At 38.6% G+C, this 23,905-nt stretch overlaps 1 protein-coding gene across 1 annotated transcript in view; it reads left to right on the forward strand.

The window, feature by feature from the left end:
- Positions 1-417: 417 nt before the first annotated feature.
- TRPC6 (transient receptor potential cation channel subfamily C member 6) overlaps positions 418-23,905 on the forward strand; it is a 95,347-nt gene continuing 71,859 nt past the window's right edge. The window contains exon 1 of the mRNA XM_004585005.4: positions 418-1,258. Within this exon, the coding sequence (XP_004585062.2) occupies positions 1,095-1,258 (164 nt within the window). The 5' untranslated portion in view covers positions 418-1,094. The remainder of the gene's footprint in view (positions 1,259-23,905) is intronic.

Here is a 23,905-nt window from a genome sequence, read left to right on the forward strand (position 1 = left end):
GCAGGCAGTTAGCATTCATTAAATACTTGTGGACTGAATGAATGGGTTGCTCCTTTACTGCCTCTGGGGCAACCCAATTACTGATACATTCCTCCCAAGAAGTCTTCACTTCTCATGTGTACGCAGATCAATCGGAATTTAAAAGCAAATCTTATAATGAAAAAATTGGAAATGTGAGACACATCCAGCAGAAAAATAATTCTGCATGGCAGGAAAATTTTTCTCTGAGGGCAGTTGGTTGTTGGTCTCTTTACCAGCGGAAAAATGCTTGCAGTGGTTGTTTGCTCGGGAACCGGGAACATCTGGTAATGGCACACAGAACGTTATTTCTTTTCAAGGCAAGGGGAGTCTTAATAAAGTCTGGCGCTGGGAGTAGAAGAGGAAACGCCCCGGAGGGAATGACTGCAGTCTGGGGAAGGTAGAGGCTTCTGCCCCTTTTAATAAACAGGTGTCCTTGATTCTTCCGTGTTACCTAAGCGAAGCTTCCTAGAAAGTCCCCAGTCCAGGATAAGTCGACCCTCAAAGCAGCGGCCTCTTTCGCGCCTCCAAATTTGTGCGTCTGGCTCCGCCTTAGTTTATGTTCCTCCAGCCCCTGAAAGTTGCAACGACAAGGGCAGGCGTTGGCTGCTTTGGGGAACGTCGCTCCCATCCCTTTAAAGGTGGGGATCCTGACGGAGGAAGCGGGGAAGAAGGCGGGATCGGAGGGCTGGAGTCGCGGTTGACATAGAAACTCCAGCGTCGTCGCCCTAGCTCCGGGCTCCGACTCCCCTGCCGTCCGCAGCTCCGTCTGCGCCCGCCCTACCCCGAGTCCCCTCCGCCCCTTCTTGGAGCTCCGCGGTCACCTGCGCTCAGTTCGCGGTCCCTTGGTGTTCCCCTAAGTGTGATTACTCCCCACGCCGGTTGGGGCATCCGGTCGTGGAGGTCGTACCGCTAAGGCGTCTGCAACACCTCCCTCACCCTCTGTCCCTTGGACAACAGTTTGCTCAGGACCAGCGTGGCGGCGGGTGACCTGGCCCCTGCGCAGTCCGTGCCCGCTGGAGGTGCCGTCACGCCTCCCTCGGGAACCGACCCCAGACGTTTCGGACGCTCCGGCCATGACCCAGAGCCCGTCGTTCGGGCCCCGGAGGGGCGGCCCTGCCGCGGCCGGAGCCGGGGCGCGGCGCAACGAGAGCCAGGACTACCTGCTCTTGGACTCGGAGCTGGGAGACGACGGCTGTCCGCAGTTCCCGCTGCCTCCCTACGCCTACTACCCCAGCTTGTAAGTGCGGGCAGTGCGGGCAGTGAGGCGGGCGGGCGGGAGGCAGTGCGCTCCTTGGGACCGCCGGGTGCGCTTTGGCACAGGCGCTGGCTGATCCGCGCCAGGCTAGGCTGGCTCTCTGTAAGTCGTAGGGTCTGTTTGCCCATGAGAAAGGTAGAGATGACAGAGTCCCAACTCCACTCCAGGTGACCAGGCTGGCCAGTTTCTTCAGCCCATGACGCCCTGAGCACCCAAGGCCCAGTCTCGCTGCGCAACAGGCGCTGGCTGGCAGGTGCCGGTCCAAGACTCAGCTTAGGCAGCAGAGATGACAGCAGCTCCGAGGTCCGAGGAACCCGCACCTTTGCCCGCCTCAGCCCTTCAGGACACGCATGGCTGCGAAGTTGGGAGATGCGCGCGGGAAAAAGCGGGGACTTCCCACTCGGGATTCTGTGGGTTAAAGATGGCGAATCAGAACCCAAAGGCTTAAGCACCAGCAGCTTGGCGCTCTTATTTTATTTGAGGGTGGTAGGGGAGAAGGTCCTTCCGGGATGAGGCCGGGGATTCTGAATTCTTGAAACCAGGGTGCTGGGTGGTTCGTAGAGTGACCTCTGAATAGCTAGAAGACTTTCTTGAAGGATCTGGACCAAAAGAATGTGGGGTGGGGAGAGGTTGGCAGAGGGTGGAATTCAGGAGAAGAAAATTCGACTCTCAGCTCAGGTCTGCAATCACAGGAGCAGTTAGCATTTCCACTTCTTTGCACCTTGACTTGACTGGACCTGTCACATCCCTCCGCCAGTGGTTTCCCAAAGTATTTCTCAGCTCTGCAGGCAGCTGTAACTGCAGGGAGGGTCCGGCCCACAGACTCCTGGAGGTCCTTGCTGGTTGGGTAGATGCGCACTTGGGGGTCCTGGTCAGGCCTGGCCCAACGGCAGGTCTGCTGTGACTCCCTTTCACAGAGAGAGAAACTTGCTTTTTTTTTTTTTTTCTCCTTTAAGACATTAGAAAAATGTTAGAAGCGGTTCCATTTGCCAACCTGCAGTGCAATTTGGAAAACATTTACTGTAACTAATCTTTTCCTCAAAAAAAATTGAGGTATAATTCACATTACCATAAAATCTATTTATTCAAGTCATACAGTGCAGTGTTGTTTAACACAACCATACACTCATTAGTAACATGGAATTCTAGCACATTTCATCACCCTCAAGAGAAATCTTATACTTGACATTAAATTGAAACGTATGTGTTTGACATTAAATGTATACTTGACGTACATATGCTTGATATTAAATGTGTGTGTGTGTGTGTGTGTGTGTATTTTGCAGTACAGACTTCTTGAAGTTTAATGGGCATGTGGATCACTTGGCGATCACATTCAAATGCTGTTGCTAATTCAAGAGGCCTTAGGTGCAGTGGGGGAATTCTGTATTTATTTCCTTCCTTCCTTTCTTTCTTCCTTCTCTCCTTTCTTCCTTCCTTGTTTTCTTCTCTCTTTCTTTTTCCTTCCTTCCTTGCTTCCTTCCTTCCAACCTTTCTCTCTTTCCTTCCTTCCTTCTTTCTTTTAATCACTTTATTTTCATTGAAAACCTGATCTACACAGAGAAGTGGAGTTCCATCTGTTGGTTCACTTCCCAAGTGGACACAATGGCTGACGCCGTTGCAGGGTCCCATGGCTTCTTACAACCTTTTCAGGCCGTAAGAAGGGAGCAGGACCAGAACTTGATCCTGTGACCATATGTGTTGCTGGTGGCTGTAGGCAGAGGATTAGCCTGTTGGCCATTGTGCTAACCTCAGATTCTGTATTTCCAAGGCCATCTCTCAGATGATGTAGAAACTGGTTGTCTAGGTAATACACTGAATAGCAAGGCATCCATGCCAGTAATAATAATAATAATAAAAACCAGTAACAACAACAAAGATTCAACTCTGGGTATTCCATATACATCTATCTATCTTTGAACATCCATTGAAAGTATATGTTAAAAACACAAATACACTTTCTTAAAATGTTGAGTTAGACTTGGGACCTGCTTATTTGGCAACATTGCTTACTGGTCGAACTAGATTGCATTACAAAATTAGACTGATCCTGCAGCAAAATATTTCTTTTTTATTTTTGTAATCTCTACATTCATATCCTGTTGTGTCTGTAGAATAAGTGTGATTACATATCAGCAGTGAGACTAAGTAAGGAATGAATTCCAAGTTTTCTGAAAATTTTCTCTAATGCCTTCTCTTATGTCTTCAAACGTGGCTCAGTGCTAAAGGGAATTATCTAGTTGTTTGCATTATCTACTATTTTTGAGAAAAATAATTTCCCATAGTTCAAGAATCCCAGCTGTTTCTTGAGGGACCGATTTTAGTATCAGAGATAAGAACAGACACATTTTAATGTGCTTCAATTAATAATACAGACCCCTCTGTCATGTGGAAGGAAGTTCTTGAATTAGAGTTGAATTTTTTTCTGAATCTATTATTTTTTAAGATGTGTTCGTTTTTATTGGAAAGTAGATTTTTAGAGAGAGGGAGAGACAAGAGAAAGATTTTCCATCCACTGTTAAGTCCTCAAATGGTTGCAGCAGCTGGAGCTGAGCTGATCCAAAGCCAGGGTCCAGGATCCACAAGTGTCTTCTGGATCTTCCATGTGGGTTCAAGGTCTAGGGGCTTGGGTCTTCTTCTGTTGCTTTCCCAGACCATAAGTAAGGAGCTTGATGAGAAGTGGGGTGGCCAGGAAACGAATTAGCACCAGACAGGATGCCAGCACTTACAGGCAGAAGATTAGTGGATTGAGCCACAGTGCCAGCCCCTGAGTCTATTATTTTTAAATGATTCCGTGGTTACTTCTCAGCTGCTGTTTTCTCTGGCAATAGTTGTCTTATCCAAACAAATAAGCAAATCGGTGAGAAACTTAAACCAGTAAAAAGAAATATTTCTTACCTGTGATATATAAGAAAGAACTAAACGAAATTACTTCTTTCTTGTGAGACTATGCAGAAGTACTATTGTGTGCTCTGACTACTGATGTAAACAATGTGGTGGGCTTTTTCTGAGTGGCAGGTCTATTTGTGGCAACCATGAGTTTGCTGTAAATATATATATTATATATATGTATATATGTATATATATGTATATATATATCCATTTTCTCACATTATTTAAATCCCAAATCTTTGTAAGTAGCCATTTTGTATGTATGTGTATGTGTGAGATAAATTCTCTGTTTCTTGCTAAAAAAAAAATGCTTAGTTTCTCAGTTTACATCTCTAGGTATGTCTTTTTGACTATTATTCAATTAGGCATGTCATAGAAGTGATTCCTCTATGGCAAGAAGATGGAAATTGGACACCCCCATGTGGACTGTGAGGCACTGGTGTGACTGCCTGGGTCCCAGCGACTGAGGAGCTTGAGGTTTAGTGTCCACATGAAACAGAAAGTAAAGCCAAGGTCCCAGAGGAATCGAAGAACTGGACCTGAGACAACCCTGAACCAGGGTCCTTACTTTACTGAAAAGTTAGGCTAGAAGTCATGCACACTGGCCGAATGAGAGTGGACATCTCCTAAGTCAGGAGGAACACACTTCCTGAGCATTGCATATCTGGGGCCTGCATGCCATGTGTTTTTGTTTTTTATGCTACCTAGTTGACCTAGAAATGCTAAGCTGGAAAATAGCCCCAGGGATCCTGGACGACTAAAACACAGAACTATGATGGAAGTGGAAGAACAGCCATCAGACTCCCTGGGGTTTTCACGAACAAGCAAGTCCTGTTAAAGATATGCACACTCTAAGTATGAGAGCCGGAAGAGGACTTAGTTCTGTGTTTAGGTCAACAGAAGATGTTACAGTGTGCTGGGTCCTTAAGAATTTGAATTATGCTGTGGTTAACAGCATGAAAAGATGTAAATATGGAAAAGTATTACCAATATAAAGGAAGACATCAAATTGTAAGAAGAGTTATTTTAAAAAGCAGGTAAATGAAACATCTATAAATGAAAACTCTGAAATTAAAAAAAAAACTTTGAATGGCAGGCTGGAAATAGCCATAATTAATGATGATCCTCAAAATGCAAAAATGTAAAGAAATGATATCTGCTAACTTATTAAGAATCCTGGAACCAGACAGAAGGACTAAAACAGGAAAAGATGGAGCAGAAGGAAGAGACAATATTTGAATACATAAGAGGGTATAATTTTGCACAGATGGTGAATTCTCATGGTCAGGAAGGAAACAATATTACTGTGATACAGAAAACATTTAAGCATACTGTTTTAACTGCAGAACACCACAAAGATGAGAGAAAATATCAAAAATTAAGCAAAATACAGGAGTTCAACAAAATGTTATAAAATTTAGTATATTTACAATGGAAATGCACTCAATATATTTAGATACATAGGTTTTATGATGTGTAGCTTATAAGAACTGTGGTTAAAATGTATCTTTTCCTCTGCAGTTATTAGTACAGTATTTCAATTAACAATCAGTGCTCTGTTACTGAAAATACCTCTTCAAACATTTGATATGCAAGAACTTTAAAAGAGGGTAACATTATTGAATCACAGTCTTAAAGAAACTGTTAATTCTGTCTCCTGTTTTTCATGATTAAAATAAAAGTGGCCTTAAAAACATGGGTTGTAGATCCTTTAAAATTTGTATTGATTTTGGAAGGATTTTACACAACCTCAAACCTATTTGTTAACCCCTGAACCCTGGTTTTAAGGTTCTGAAATATATAGTCTTCTGGATATATAGTCTTCCAGACACAGCTTTGTTTTCCTTAGTGTACCCCAACCCTCCACAATAAACCTCTGTCTTTAACAATGTACACACACACACACACACACACACACACACACACACAATTTGTGAATGAAAAAAATCAGCCTATAGGATAGACTTTGTATGTGTGTGTGTGTGTGTGTGACAGTAGCTGATTACTCTTTAAAGAAATTAAAGATGTGTTGGATCTAGGTGGGCCTAACAGGGGCTTTTTGGGGGGATCACCCTGGCTAGGCTGCAGTCCCTGCTGGTGTATGTGAGGGCCAAGTGCATAGTGGGCTGGGTTTGGCTGGGCTGCAGCATCCATTGGTTTGCATAAGAAACGGGGCTGAAGACAGAACTGACCCAGCAATTACAATTACCAGTGTGTGTGCAGGCTGATGTGGGTGACAGTCTGAGCCAAACCCTGTATGGGCAAGCACACGTAAGTATCAAGTCTGGGATCACCTCAGACAAGATCCCTGTGGGGATCCCTTCCCTCTCAACTGAACCACTAGACTCAGAACCACAATGGGGAGAACTGCAGGATTGGTGGGCTGACCATACAGTGCATGTGTCAGAGCTTGGCCTTCTCAGTGGAAAAGACAGAGCAGTGGGTGGTATGCCCAGATACACAAGGAGGACGTGGAGGTCCATTGGGGTCTATAGAGGACATCTGGTACCATAGCAGAGGAAGGAGAGCAGAACAAAATGGACAACACCACCAGCCAAGCGATGGCAGCAAATATTTGGACCAATGGGGACTCTAAGGTGGATTATGGCAGCCAATGGACCTTGGAAAAATTTCATTGGATCAGAGAGATCAACAGCATCTCTGATCCCTTGGAACATTGTGAATCTTGGGTAGATACTGGGGGGCCGTTCACCATCCCTAGGTACTTGGGGTAGTTGGGAGCCTGGATGCGGCTTCTTTACTTGTCTGCCCCCCTGCTTCAGATACCAGAGAAAGAAAAAGAAATTTTGGAAACAATAGTCTCACCCACTTTCCCCTGATCCTCAATCCTTCCCACCCTGATCAACCGTCAACCATGTAAATACCATCAATAATAATAATAAAAATAATAAAAAGATTGAAGTTAGAATATTACATTGAAATTTAAATATAAATTTAGGCCCGTGAATCACATTATCACTTTCTTGCTACCTCTCCTTAACTTTTAACTCCGTATGTCTGGCAAACATGGTTTTGTTATACTTTTTCTCACTTAATTTGTTCACGTAGCTCTTCCCAGCTGCTGGCCTGCAAACCTCTAGAGGTACCTAGGAAAGAGAAGATGTCAATTAATTTAGTCATCAACAAAGGCATCTTCTTTCTGCTCAATATTTTTTCTAATAAAAATATCGAACCCTGTAAGTAAGAAGAGCAAATGTCCAGACAGAGACACTCATATTTTATATTCCAGCCTTGGGCACTGAAATTCATTAGCCAATATTGCCCCACCAGGCCACTCTTTCTTTGGCTTTCTCACTCCTGCTCCTCCCTTTAAGTTCCCTGCAGATGCCAATGGGAAGCTCTTGTCTTCACCAGGATGTTTTAAATGTTAGGAATAGTCAAGAACTAACATTTGGAGAAAAAGTCATACTTAGCTATAACTATTCTTCCAGCTTATTGATGGAATCTCTGAGAAACTGACCTTTGCCTAAGTCAGTTTTGTTTGCTGGCAGTAAGCACACTTCCCTTTCCTGCTCAGACTAACCTCAAACAACCTAGCCCCAATAGTCCTAATCTAGATATGTGAATGATTCCCTCTCCCTTTTTGTTCAGTGGTATGCTGCCTTCAAGCTCCAGCCCTTCTTTCCTGGAATGTTGACATTGTGTGCATCCATTCCTTTAAATACAAACCTCACCACCTACCCACAGAGGTGTGACTTCACTCCCTGACCTCAAAGGGGCAGTCACATCAGGGCATGAAAGTCCCGTGGCAGTGTAACAGATTTCCAAATACAAGCAGAGGGCTCGTTTTTTTGTACAAGACATATTCATTTAATGGTAAATAAAATCAACCAGAGAAGAGTATGAAATACTATGATACCGTATACGTATGTAGTGGTCTAGTAGTCACAGGGAATCTTATTATTCTTTGAAATAACATTTATAACCATAAAATCAACACTTGCACCTTGGTTACAGGTTTGTAGTTTGTATGTCAACCCTAGAGAAGAGCAAATGTAAAATTCACTGTTGAGTCTGATTTGCTCTCTTCATTAAGAATCAACAACCTCCCATGCTCCCCCATGCCCTATCATGTAGATTCCTGGCAGGTCTCTAAGAGCTGATCACTTTGGAGGCCACCTATTTTGTTTCCCAAGTTCTGCTAGCTTGAAGTAATCAACATCTGCTGGTTACAAATTACTATCATGATGCACATTTTAGGGTACCAACATTGTGGGTTGTGGAGTGATTGCCAGATGTGCTTAAAAGCTCATGATTATTCTGCAACAGTACATTTGTTTACCTTTAGGAAGACCGTGCATATTCTTTCGCTAGATAGTTTATTCTTTGAGTTATAAGAAGCAACTCCATAAGGCAACTCATCTTTGCTTTAGAGAGTAAAGAAAAATCATAAAAGGAAAACATTTTCTTGAGTTCATTCTTATTTTTCTCCCTCTTTCATAAAAAATATGCTAAATATAATTGGATCCAGTTGGACAAAATTACCATTAGTGATTACTCTTTGTTTAGAAATCTTTCTAAAGGCATTCAGTATATGGGAAAGTACTCACCTGTAGGACAAATTTCAATGGAACTTTGACATCTGAAATTCAGTGTGCTATTGAAGATGTTTTAAGCCATTGGCATTGATTGAGTCACACCTTCTGTGGAATGTATGTTTAGGAGCAGCACAGTCACAAGAGTGTTACAGATACCCATACACCACATATGATTGCAGCATAACTATTTTCCTGTAAACTCAGCTACTGGAGCCACATATATAGGAGAAATGATGTTAACTGGAATGATATACAGTTCAGTGTAAGTAGCTGTTTCTGTAGAGGACTAGTCTAAAATATTTGGAGTGACTAACATTTTTTGAATACCTACTTTGTATCACGTTCTTTTCTAGTTGTGACAAAAATGTAGTTTGCTCTTTAGAGCAACCACTTGGTTATTTTTGATGTTCCTTTTATAAATGACAAACCATGCATTTATATAAAACAGCTAAAATTTTTATTTCAGAGGGGAGGAGAGAGGGAGGAATGGAGAAAGAGAGAGAGAGATAAAGATAAAGGGGGAAGAGAGAGAGAGAGAGAGAGAAAGAGAGAGAGAGAGAGAGAGACATGTCATCAATTTATTCACTCCACAAATGGCCACAGCAGCCAGACTAGGAAATCATAATACTTTCACATGGGCAGTAGGAGCCCAATTACTTGATCCATCACTGCTGCCTCTTAGGATCTGCTGGAACGGGAATCTAGAGCTGGTAGTCAACCCAGGTATTCCGATATGTAATGTGAGTGTCTTAACTGCTAGGCCAGATGCCTGCTCCTGACAATGCTGACATTTAAAGATGCTAAGCAATGTGTAGAAAGTTACAGAGCTGGTAAGTTGTCAAGTGGTAAAATACCAATATATCTCAGAACAGACTAGAATACATGTGCAGGAAGGCCAACAGTTTGCAGAGTCCCTTGCAGCATCAGCATCCTTTATCATCATGTCTTCAGCCAGCAAAGCTGGATGCAGGTAAGTTGTACCCTTGGAAAGTACACTCATTACTCTTTTTCCTGTCTTAATTATGGGTTTTTAGGCAGCCACAACTTTGCTCTAACTTACTGAACCAAGATTCTTTGTACTGTCTTTGAAGGTCATGAATATTTATCATCTACTTCTTTTCATTTGTTTATTAAGCTCTTTATTAATTTGTCTATTGGCATTTTTATGTTAATATGCAATAACAATTAAATAATTGGTAAATTCATTGGCAGATTTATGTGGGGATTTGTAAGTGCTGTGTAAGTATTAACTCATTTAATCCTTTTAAGAATGCTGTATTGTATGTAATCTTATAATCCTCATTTTACTGAGAAAAGAATACCATAGAAAACACTTATCAAGTGTTTCATACCTACTAGTTGGTGGAAATCATGTAAAAAAAAAGGAAATGCCAAAGATTCTGTTTTGTCACATAATAAAATGCGGATTTGAAATTTGCCACACAGTGAAGACCACAAATGTACTAAAATTGAGCGCTCTGTAGACTACTTGTGTATTTATTTTACCAAGATCCATGAATTGATCATGACTCTTGATTCTTCAATATGCTATCATGTGAATGATACTGATTCTATTCTATGACACAGTGGGTATTGGAGAAATAGAATCAAATGAACATGCAACATTGGAGATTTCACAGCAAGATGTGCATAATTTAAAAAAGTGTTTTGCATGGCATTCATCAGAAGGTGTATATTACCAGAAATCAATTACTGTGTGGGTATTCATATTAAGATTGATTGCCTATTCAAGGCAGATGTCATTTTTTAATTACAGAAACCTGGAAAATGCTCTTTTCATAGGAAAAGCTAGCAGTTATTTTTGAGAGTTATAGTAAGAATTGAAAATGACATGATTTTTAAAGGTAGCTGACAAACTATTTTAGGGAGTTGAACTTATACAAACAAAACTAAGTTTTTGTTATTGAGATGAAACTGAATGTTGCACTGTTGCATGAAGGTTGGCAGGGATGGAGATACAAATCTTATATCTAGGGGATGTGAAAATCCCCATGTTTACTGTGGGAGATAATTTCTGTAGGATTCATGCTTATGGAGGCACATTCAGGCCAGTCATTATATTTCATCTTGTGGGATTCACTAATTTAAATCAACAAAGATTTGTTTAAATCCTTTGATTGTCATGCATCATATTTGAGAACTGTGAATACCATGTTTTACTGAGTCTCAGGTTCCATTAATTGTAAGCTGAATTGATATTCTATGCACTTTCAAGACAAAGCAGAAATATTTTCTATTTAAACTGCATCCCAAACTTTTATTTACATTTACTGAAGAGACTTTTTATACTTAGATTTAGGTCACAGATAATGTTTAGATACCTATGAGAAAAAGGAAAACAAACAAACAAACAAACAGCACACTTGTTGTAATATCTCCACTGCTCATGTTACAGTATCTCTTAAGCTCACATTCAGGGGTGGACTACCATGTCACTTTGAAATTTATATTATTGACTGCTCCTGCTTCCTGCAATGTACTGCCATCCTGTGTGTCAGAAAGAACATTGGTGATGCAGTATTTCTTTCAATTGAATCCAAAGTCTCCATGATCCAAAAGGTAATACTAGCAGGAAACTAAAGTGATTTTTTTGATTATGTAAAATAACCTGTTTGACCTACATGTTCCAGAACATTTCAAAACAGATTGACTTATTACTATTCTCTATATATTCTCATTGTCCTCAATACACACACATACACGTGTGCGCACACATACACAGGATTTCTTTATAACCATTGCTATTCATTCATTCAGTCAGTCAGTGTACAGAGCTTACTGTACATGACAGGAAAGAGGAGACATGAAAAATTACAAGGTAAGATGTATCTTTTATGATCTGTCTAGAATTTAAGAAGGTCAGTTTTTTCTCCTGCTGACTTTAAAATATAGAGAAGATTATGCAAATCTTTTGCTTTATTTACATTATTTTATTGATGGGCACAGCATACCTGTGTGGTAAGTAGTATTATTTACAGTTATCAATGCAGAAACAGAAATCCAGAAAGGTAAAATTGCTTGCTTAACAAAGATGTCAAGTGTTTGAGATAGCACTTGACTCATATTTGAGGGCTACATTTACATGTTTGCTGATTTTTGCTCTTCCTCCGTTTTCATTTCTTTCTCTCCAATAGATTAACAGCTCCAGGAACACAGGGTTCCAGTAGGTGAATAATGACTGACAATTATAGGAACTAAATAAATATTATCAGATGAATTAATGCTTACCCTAACAAAAGTATTTCAGTGCATTGATCATATCCCTGTATTGGTGCCGTATGTGTCATTAAATTTGCTTTTGATGTAGCATGTTTGCATGCTAATGTGTTTTCAGAAACGCTATACTATTGATATTTTGTATTCTTTCATGTTCAGTTATTTGATAAATTTAGGAGCTTTGCAATATATGCTTAATAGTAAAATGGGGCTTTTAAGATATTTTCAAATAACCCGAAAACAAGGTAAAATAAGCACATTTCCTTACGCAGCTCTGCTGCCTAGACCATTCCTGACTCGTGTTTTGCCAGAAACATTCCTTTAGAGAATCTTTCCCTGCACTTCGGTTTGTTTCGGTGTCACAGTGTTCTGGGCTGATCTGTGCCATTGCTGTTACTACACATTGGCATAATGATTCATTTCTGTGACTGCCATCTGGTACATTTGGGTGTTTGAGGGCCTGGGCTAGGGCTTAGTGATATACTTGTGAGTCGTAGAACATTGTGTCACAATATTTTTGAACATCTAATGCATGGAAGAATGGTTGAATGAATCAGTCTTGCCAACTCAACTGACTGCACAAATAAAGAAAACAGGAATAGCAAGCTGATGTAATCGGGAGGATGGTTGGGAATGTGGTGGCCTTTAGAGGATGCCATATATGAAAGTGACAGTCTATATTCGGTCACAATCAGTCATTGCTATGAAGCACTATTCTTACATTTCTAAATCCTCTGAATTTAATAAACAGCCTTGTTTAAAATTTTATACATGAAATATCTTGATATTTTACACTTGATCTTAGCCAAAAGGCCGGGAAGCAATTATTTTGATATTTTAAACACTAACTCACTCAAAAGGATAATAGACCAGATGTAACTAAAAGACTGATAACTTTAAAAGACACTGAATGACTGAAATGTCTATTTCCACAAAATTCTAATTACGAATGGAATACATTTCTCTCATTCATATAATTACATATAAATCCCAGTACTTCTTGAGTCCATAACAAAGCAAAATTAAGTTATCATCTTTGTGTTAGATATTTTATTTTTATTCCTGAAACTAGGCTGATTTTTTTTCACACATTGGCCAGCTGTCATTTAAAAGTGAACTGTAGAAAAAGACTAAATTGAAAGTAAATGCTTTTGAGATTATGGAGAAATAAATCCTGAAGTATTACTGCAATCAAACATAGGGAACTGTATCATAAAAACTAAAAATGAAAAACCCTTTCCAATTACTGAGAAATTCCTTTAACTCTATGAAAAAAATGTTTACCTTTACGTGGAGGTATCTTATATCTTGATTAATAAGGTTTTCAGTATTTACTTTGTTAATACCTACAGTGATAACTTCATAGAAAACCATTGCCTGGGAAACACCTGGGAAGGTGCTCTTCAAAGTTTTACAAGTAATATTTTATTTACATAGCATTTGCAACATTTCATATTACTGGTGGCAGATAAAAAGATTGATAATCAGAGAATCTGATACCTAACAAATACACATTAACAGTTTTTGCAATATGAATTTATATCATATTCCATGTTCATCTGCAAATAAAGTTGTTTCTCTACCACCCATTTTCCCAAAAAGATGTGATATGTTTATCCATAACTTGGTGTGTCCTTTGGTGATGCCACAAGGGTATTATTATCACAGTGAGGGAAAGTCAATGAGTCACATTGGTGACTATGTGCAGAAAATTTGAGCTCAGCTACTCATGACCCTCAGACCATGAGCAAATCCATGGAGAACACAGGATCCTTCCTAAACAGGAAAAGGAAATTGGGCAGGCCAAGAGGAAGCCTTTTGAGGAGGGGATGGAAGCACAGTGAAACAGAAGGTAAAGTTCAATTCAGAGTGGCCCCAAAGGTAGGATTCCATGGGACAAAATTGTAAGGGGGTGTTTTGAAACCAGGAAATAGTATCAGATGTCCATATGTTCTGTGACCAGTTGACACCAAGTTGAAAGCACCTTCCTTTGAATAGTAGGTAAAGAAGGCAGGTGTCACCACAAAGAGCTGTATTATCATCGAGTAAACACCTATTTCCTGAGACCAGAAAATGAGTTCTAAAGCTTATGCGTTTCCTGTCCATTACTGTTGTCACTGTGACCTAACACAGAGTGAAGGCTCGGTGTCCATCAGATTATATTATTTTAGCACTGAAAAGTATCTAGGTAGTGAGAATAAATAACCTGGAATAACCTGAACCAGTAGAGTGGGATCTTTGTTGCTTGTTGTAAGACTTGGAGGCATACAGAACAAGACAAACGAGGGGGAAACAGAAGGAGAAGGCAGTCAAAAGGGTGATGTGCCTGCACAGAGTGGGAGAACATGGTGGGCAGGGAAACAGGCCTGGTGCTGACCAAGGCGGCATCTAGTTCTGAAGGACCAGCAGTGCTCCATCTCTGCTTTGTGTTTAGAATAACTTTCCCAGACTTTTACCTCATAAGTGATTATGTTGATTAGTTCCTTTTCATTTTGAAGCCGTTTTCCTCTCCACTATTGATGAAGCATGAAAATGGGAATCCCATGGGACGGCTGACCTGACTCTTCACTGCTTGGCTTCCTGTAGCTGTGTTCTCAAACGGCCTTGGGCTCGGAGGGGCAAGTCACTGTCTCCTTTGGAGCCAGGGAGACCCAGTGTATTCCCACTCCATGTATGTTTTACACATGGATTCATGCAAGCATAAGAAATATTATAGATACCAGCTTAATCAGATTATTACTTATTTTTTAATAGATTAATTTCTTATCGTTGTGAAATGTTGGAATAAACTTAAAATGTCTAGTGAATACATGAAGCATAACATAAAGGAAAGTAGAAGTTTAAAACTGGATATGTACACATTCACAACTTATTTAGGAGTCATCTTTCCTGTAACTTTTCCTATATTAAAAAACAAGGGTAAAAGTGGACAATGTTCATTTCCAGTTCTTTCTGTTTGACAACCCAGGATACAGTGTATTGTCTCATACAATCATTCCATTGCATGTACTGGTCCAACTGCCTGGAATAATTTTTCCTTTATTTCTACATCTCACGGTCATGCAGGAGTCATTTCTCTATGTGTCACATTTAACATAGGGAGGGATTAGTCTGTTAGTTTCTGTGGCCCCTTCTATACTGAACATTTTAAACAGTTTTTCCAGTGATCTGGGAGCACTTCACAGTATATAGTGTAGAACAGATACTTTAAAAATGATCCCTTTTGGGCCTGGTGTGATGGCCTAGAGTCTAAATCCTCACCTTGCATCTTCAGGGATCCCATGTGGGTGCTGGTTTGTTCCCAAGTGTTCCACTTCCCTTCCAGCTCTCTGCTTGTGACCTGGGAAAGCAGTAGAGGATGACCCAAGACCTTGGGACCCTGCACCCATGTGGGAGACCTGGAAGAAGCAACTGGTCTTTGGATCAGTTCAGCTGCAGCCATTGTGGCCACTTGGGGGGTGAACCAGCTGATAGGAGAGCTTTCTCTCTGTATTTCCTTCTCTCTATAAATCTGCATTTCCAATAAAAAGTAACAACTCTTTTTAAAAAATATGACTTTTTGTAATAGTCTAATTTTCATTGCATTCCTCCTGTTACTGGACTTGGTATCTGAAAACATGATAAACATAAGTGTTGCTTTAACTTTGTTTTTGTGGGTGTGTGTGTGGAGTGGGGAGGAGAATGATCGAGTCCACTTCCTCTTTTAAAAACATGAGGTACGGAAGAGATACTACTGAAATACAGAAGTTTTGGATTTTTTTTGCCCCACACTTCTTTTTTTGGTAGAAGAGTGTATAATTAATTTTATGTATTTTTGGTAGGATATGCTATAACTGTTAGCAGATGTGACACAATATTTGTGGCAATCTCAGCAGATGAGGTGGTTGGAATGGAAGAGTTGGAAAATATCAGGAACATGATTCAGGTGGATTATCGAGTTCTGATGCCAAATGATGCTGAATAAACACTGCAGGCTGAATACAAATATCTTACTGCCCTCGAACTCCCACTGCCAGTTACAATCAATATTAAGGGAGATGATCATAGAACAAATTCAAGGAGAATTAAAGTAAAAAAAAATTGAAAAGACTAGTATCAAGGTAGTCAGGTATGGGAAGATTACAGTGAAGAGTAAAGCTTCCAGTAACATTTGCTTTCTGTAACTGGTCTCTGTCAATGACCAACTTTACTGGCTTGAAAAACTTCCCTGGTAAGACTAGCTCAGGTTGATAATCTGAGTCAAGCAGGGAATGAAAGGAATTATTTTGCTTCCTTTTTGTTTGGCTTCACACTTCAGCCCAGCTTACTTCCCATTAACACTCTACTTCGTAAGTTTCTGAAAACCTGGACTTTGAGCAAACTTCTCTTTTCACATTAATCAAACACATTATATTCCTTTTCCATGATCTGAGAAAATAATGATTTCTTGGTTCTGGTATTTTCATTTTAGCTGTTTGAAACAGAAAAACCCAGTGGACCAAATTTAGCAATATTTGTCATTAATACAATATACCATCTTATAAATGCTTTCCTAGGTGTAATCAAGAACCTCATTTTGAATGATTAGAAAAATCTGCCTCATGTGGATGTTATTGTTTTTTTTTCAAGTATAAGTCATTGCATGTTTAAAATGTGATTTATGTGTTTTTTTCTCTCTTCATCACCTGTCTGTTTTGCTTCTTGCAGTTAGAGGTGACTTGCCACACAAAGCAAGATGTGCCAGAAACCTCATCCATGGAGTCAGATTTATATTCAGTGTCAGCGGAAAAACAATAATGTAGGAATTGAAGAGGAAATATTCAGAGTTTGAGACACTTATTTTCACTAGATAGCATTTCAAATTTGGAGAATCTTATAGCTAAAATATACTCTAGAAGTTGGTTTTGGAGTGTTAACTAATATTTTCCATCTCTTCTTGATTTTGAAATATGCATTTGTTTGAAAGGTAAAATGACAGGGAGTGAGAGTGAGAGGAAGGGGAGAGGAAGAAGGGAGAAAAGAAGGGTAGGGAGGGAAGGAAATAGAGGTTATCCGGCTGCCAGTTCTCTTTCTGAGTGCCTGTAACAGCTGGGACTGAACCATGTGGAAGTTGGAAATCAGGAACTCCATTAATGTCTCCATTCTGGGTGACAGAGACCTAGGTCGTTGGCCCCTAAGATGCTGCCTCCAAGGTGCATTAGCAAAAAGCTGGATCAGAAATAAGGAGTCTCCAGGACTCGAAAAGGCATTTGGATAAGAAATGCAAGTAGCCTCTTAACATGATGTGCCACAACACCCACCCCAACCACCCCCACTTATGTTCACTTTTTATTTTGGAAGCAACTTAATATAAGCAAAGAAAATGCAAAGATTGTTTCAGATAAAAATTTGGAGTCACTGACTCATCTCCTTGTCTCCTAAGGTTAGGTTCTTCTGCTTTGTTCCGTTTTGGTGTCAGTATGATTTGGTACACATGCTTTCTGGACCATTTGTTTCTTGATATATAAACCAGCAAGACAGAAGGTGATAAATATTTTGAGCCAAATAATTTTGGATTAGATGACTCTGCATCATGTGTTTCTGTTACTTATTTTTCCAAATATGGATTGATGTGTTTTTCAAATGTGGTTATACTGATTTCTTTCCCTCATTGTGTGTATATCTTAGATTTTTTACAGCTAGGGGTGACCTGCTGTCCTAGGGAAGATGTGTGTTGAACGGCCCTTTTTTTTTAAAACACCTTTATTTGCTTCAAAAACATAAGACTTCTTGTACAATAAAGCATAAGCATGTTTCATCTACAAAGTCAGAATATCTTCCTCATGGAACATGTAGGAAGAAAGGAAAAACACACACATGGCAAAGTAGTCACAGATTACCTCTAAAATAATTAAGACTTTCGGAACGGCCCTGACTTAACTTAAAGAAACTCATGTTCTAGGTCCTGAAAATAACCTGTAAATTATGTAGACTATGATCATATGGAAGTCAAGAATTGTGAGGGGGCAGTTTCAGCTTCATTCATGGGGGTGGAAGGCACAGGGTTCAGGGTAAGTGATGGAGGAGAATTTCTAATATCGAGAGCAGCATTCAGTGCATTGATTTGCAGATCATAAGCTATAGTTTTCACAGAGTGTGTTGTAGAAAGAAGAACTCTGAGCTTAGAAAGTCTATTTTGTTTTGGGCGATAGTCATGACTGGTTCTGTGTCCTGGAGAGGGATGTTCTGTTACGGAGGCTATATGTGACGCAAACATCCTTGATAATACAATTTGGGTCAAAAGGTGAGCATTGCTTTGCATGCAGGACTTTTAAGAGCCCTACGTCTATTTGTGAAGAGTTGAATTTTAGTAGTCTTTCTGAATATCTATCTATCTATCCATCTATCTATCTAATATGAATACACATAAATAATATTTATAATCATCTTGTGACAAGAATGCTAAATTCTTTTTGTAAAGACCAATTACAATCTGAGTATACTTTGTATTTACCTCTCTCACAGCACCAAGTCAACCTCACCTCAATCATTCCCCTCTGCTGTTCAGTGGCACCAGTTATGTGTTTAGGATCAAGACCTCTGGCATAGTGTCTTGATCTGTCCGCTCTATAAATCCCTTCCACTTCAGCAGGTACTCCATCTCCACATTCACTACATATTTGCCCAATAATTTTCTACCAGAATTTCAAATTCTTTAAGTTCTGTTTGTTTCTTTTCGAGTTTTTACAGTATAGTTTCATAAGAGGTCTTTTTCCAAAAATGATTTACTTATTTACTGATGTATTTATTTGACAGTCATAATTGCAGAGAGAATGTAAGATCTTCCATCAGCTGGTTCACAGACTTGCCACTATTCACCCTTGGGAGTCACTACAGATGTCTCCAGTCCTACTTACCTCAAACTCCACCAACAAGGGAGGGGATTACTGGCTGTATTGATTATTTAAATACTAAATAATCATTTCCAGGAAGTTTGAAATTGAACTATTATTTGAAGAAATAGGTTGACTTCCAAATATGACCCTTATGGAGAAACCATCTTCTGATTACTAACATATAGAATCATTTTCTCCAAGCAAATTGGGTTATATACTAAATACTTTGTCCCAAATATTTAGTGATTCTATAGTTAAATTGTTCATGATTGAAATGTGATCACATTTCTTTTAAGTGTTACAATCTAATAAAATATAGTAAATACCTTTTAGCCCACAACATATTGAGTGAACCCAATGAACATATGATAGTGTGCATATACTATTTTCAAAATACAAGCAAGACATGTCAATATGAACTAGTAATGTGCTACATTTGGAAACACATTTTCCTAAATGTATGGAGGTCATAACACCTGTTTTGCATATCACAAATATTTTTTACTTGATATCTGCTTGTGATTTATGGCATTTTACCTTACAGAGGCTATAAGGAACATTTACATATATAAATAACAAATTTCATTCAGTTGATCCACAGAAATTGGGGTAAGGTGGATGAATGCCACAGGGAAAAAAAGTAATTGGCAATTGTAGAGGAAATACACCTAGCTTGAGAGAGTTAGATTCTTATATGTAGAATTTTGATTTGTATTTATTTGAATATTAATGGATATTTTAATGAATACTGTTTTACTAATTCTATTTTATATTGTAATATATAAAATATTTTACACAAAATTTTCCTTAGTCTTTATTAGAACTGCAATTTTTCATAGTTTTATATATGGTGACTAACATTTTGCCATTTTCTTCAATATATGATTTTCCTTTGCCATTTTATTTTCATTGAATTATTGAATTTACCTTATTATAAACATAAACATTTCTCTTCATTATGGCCTCTTATAAGATCTGAAATTTTTGAACTGCCTTTTCACTATCTAATTAGCTAAGGAAAATACATGTAAATGTTTTTATTTACACATAATTTATTTTATGATATACTATGATGTGTGGACATATTTTTCATATACCTCATCAATTATCCTCATATTGTTTGAGCATGTGACTATGATATATCTTTTAACAAACTTATTGTATAAATGAGATGGGTTTTTACATTTTGAGTTATGTTCACTGAACTTAAATGTTAATTTTACATTTTACTCTTTAATCACATAATGTGATTAATGGCAAGCATGCCTAATATAGATCCTCCTAGTAGTAGGCTTTTATTCTGATCCAAATATCACAACATTTTTTAAAAACTGGGTTACCTTTTTCTAACTAGTTTTTAAATTAAAGCATAAAATTGTACTTACTTATGACAGTGGAATTTTTTCCCTTGATCTGCTTTTATTGGATCCTGAATTTTTATTTATCAGTTGCAATTCAGAATCAATAATTAATCAAAGGAGCTATAAGTGCTATATGATTTTTAAATGTAACAAACATTAAGACATTGGATGGAGCCATAATGGATATTTTGGATGCTTTAAATTTGCAAATATGGTAAAATACAGTAATATTTCATTTTCATTTTCATTTTATTTTCCTTGACTGCTGAAGAGATTAAGCATTTGTTCACGTATTTATTTTGTATTTGGTGATGTTCTTTTTTTAAAGTGTCTGACTAAAGTTTCTTCTTCTTTTTTTCCTATTAAGCTGTCTGGTTTTTACATATTGCTTCATAGAAGTTCTTTTTCATATTCTGTATGCTTTTTAAATCACGGACTTGCAATTCTGAACTATTTTGCAGTTTATCTTTTACTACTTTTATAATCAAAATAACAGATTTAGCATCCTTTGTTTGATAAGTATTTTCTCTGTAATTGATATTTTTGTGTTGAGAAACCTTATTGTTTCTTTTCTATATAGTCTTATGAAACTCATATATATACATGAGACTTTTGTCTTTATGTTTTTGTCTTGTGTACTTCTGTATTTATTTTTGGTAGGGGTATAGTTTTTCTCAATAAAGGAAGCCAGTTCAATGAGCATCAGTTTTTGGAAAATCCTGTGTTTCTTCTAAAAGCTTAAATATTATTCATTCCATGTATAATGTATCCATGAGCCTGTATTATTTCGCCCCGCATTATTAATCCATTTCCTTCTTATACATCAATATCATGCTTTATAAAGCTTTCAGTATATAATTATTTACATGAGTTGAGTCATCCTCTGGTGCTTTCTCAGGCCATAATCAGGGAGCTGAATGCGAAGTGGAGCAGGCTGGACACGAACTGGTGCCCAACTGAAATGCCAGTGTTAGCCGGTAGAGGATGAGCCTGAGTAACCACTGACCGGCTCCAGTTCTTTCTTGCTTGTTCTTTTTTTTTTTTTTTTTAAAGATTTATTTATTTTTATTGACAAGTCAGATATACAGAGAGGAGGAGAGACAGAAAGGAAGATCTTCCATCCGATGATTCACTCCCCAAGTGACCGCAACGGCCGGTACTGCGCTGATCCAAAGCCGGGAGCCAAGAGTTCTTCCAGGTCTCTCACCTGGGTGCAGAGTCCCAAGGCTTTGGGTTATCCTCGACTGCTTTCCCAGGCCACAAGCAGGGAGCTGGATGGGAAGCAGGGCTGCCGGGATTAGAACCGGCGCCCATATGAGATCCTGGTGCATTCAAGGCGAGGACTTCAGCCACTAGGCCACGCTGCCGGGCCCTCTTACTTGTTCATTTCCTTCAACAGTTTCTCAACTATTCTTGGGCCTTTGCATTTCCTAGTCTTATAACTTTGTCAGACTGGGACCACTTGTATCCTGGTTAGATAAAATGAAAAAAGAAATATCATATGCAGTGGAAATTTTATCTTTATGGGATCTACTGCTTTACAGATCTTGTGATAGACAGTTTATATACATCATATATAATCTCTCTGTTAGGTTTACAAATAAATATTATTCCCATCTTTTAAATGAAGGAGACAAGGCTTAGAAAGCTAAGCTTGTTCCAATTTCCAGGTACCAGTTGGAAGAACTGGAGCTCAAGAGCAGGTATCTCTAATCACTTTAATTCATTCACTCACCAATTTATTCATGTATTTTTTCCAGAAATTATTACTGAAGAACTTCTACTTTCCCTTGAAATCTTGGCATTTTCTGCCTTTATGCTTTTATTACCTGAGTCTGAGTACAAAGGGCTCTACAATAGGATGTTAGATCCATCAATTTTCTATTTCCTGTGAACTAATTCATCTTCACTTTTTCCTCTTCTTTTTTCGCCCTGTTCACAGAAAGGGACAAGTAGATCATTGGCAAACATATAAATAGGGACTTCATCTGTGTGAAAACTAAATGGCACAGGGATGCTACAAGGACACATAGGTCAGATAAAATCGATGTCTGGTTTAGGAGCTAATATGGAAGATAAGCTGTTTCAACAGAATAAGTCAAGTGAAGAGATAGCACAGCTAAAAAGAGAAAAAATGGATAAACACCTCCACAATATTCTTAGAAGTTATTTTAAGTAATTAGGAAAATCTGCTAATGTGTTAGCTAATCTATAAGAAATTCATTAAGGCTGAAGGTAAATGAGTATTTATCCAACTGTTTGTTTTTCATAAGAGGACTCCATGATATGTTTAAGAGAATATTGGGTTACCAGTTGAAACACCTTTACATACTAATAGTCTCAAGAAAGCTGTATTTCCAGATTATAAACAAATGAAAGTGCGCCTAGTATAATAAGAATTTTGCTCAGGACACCAATACTGGCTGCCAGAATTGCCAGAATTGCAGATGGTGGCTTTGCTCACAACCCTGCAACGCTGTTTATTACTTAAGTAGTAAGTAATTTTTACATAAGTAATTTTTAAGCTGGTCAGTCATCATATGTTCCTAAAAATCCATTTGAGAGATAGAACAAGAGTGAGAGCTAGGAAGAGAGAGAGAGAGAAAAGAGAGAGAGAGAGAGAGAGAGAGAGAGAGAGAGAGAGAGAATATGAAGGAGTGAGCTTCCAATGGCTGGTTTACTTTCAAATGTTTTCATTGTCCCAGTCCAAGCCAGGACATAAAAACTCAATCTAGGTCTCCCACGTGCATGGTAGGAACCCTATCACAAAACCTATTAGAACTGCCTCTTAGGATCTGCACTATCTGGACGCTGGAGTCAGAAGTCACAGCTGCTATTCACAAGGATAACTTGATATAGAATGCAAGTGTCCTCATCACCAGGGGCTAGAGAATCACCCCCATTTTCAGACTTTTTATGTCCTAGCTAAAAATCTGTCCAAAACAGTCACAATATTTTTCTCAAATATTGCCTTCTAAAATTCTTTTCTGTGTTAAAGTCTAGAGCCCACAGAATTTTGATTTAGAGTTAACTTTCATTTCTGCTTCCTATCATTTTAAGTGATAACACATCACATTCTCTAAACAATAATAATAGCTTATAAAAATGTAGCTATAAAACATTCAGAATTTATTTACTGATCTTCACAATGGCAAAATATATTCACTTCTTAGAAAACCTTATCCTATTTTCCATTTCCTTTTGTACTTTTCTGAATAGGGTGACTTTTTAGGCTGAAGTTTTAGATAATGAAGCAGTTATGTCTTGACCAAAAAAAAGCGTGATGAAGTATGTGATTTCTGATTGTGGGAAATTTTTTTTTAGTAGTGACTATCAGCTAGTTGAAACAAGTATTTACACAACAACTTGAAAAAAATACTCAACAGACTATCCTATTGTGGTAAAATATACTTTCGGAGTTTTCATTTCAGTAATCAATAGATCTGAATCGAGGGAACAGTTTACACTTTTCAGTCGTAAGGGGTTGGTCAGCACACAATCATTATTGATTTCATTATTCAGTTATTGTTTATTTACATAAGTGTCCCAGGCAGGTGCCCACAAGATCCTATACTTCTGTTAGCTCAACTCTTCAGTTGAGCTTATTCTTAAAATTACAATAGGCAAGCCATTACAGCTCAAACACAGTCCATAAACCAAAGACAATTATGGCTCTAATTTCAATTTTTAAACAAGTTTAGCTGGGGGTCCTTTTTCTCTTCTAGT

This window comes from Ochotona princeps, chromosome 4 (assembly GCF_030435755.1).
Source record: "Ochotona princeps isolate mOchPri1 chromosome 4, mOchPri1.hap1, whole genome shotgun sequence".
In the NCBI taxonomy this organism is placed as follows: domain Eukaryota; kingdom Metazoa; phylum Chordata; class Mammalia; order Lagomorpha; family Ochotonidae; genus Ochotona; species Ochotona princeps.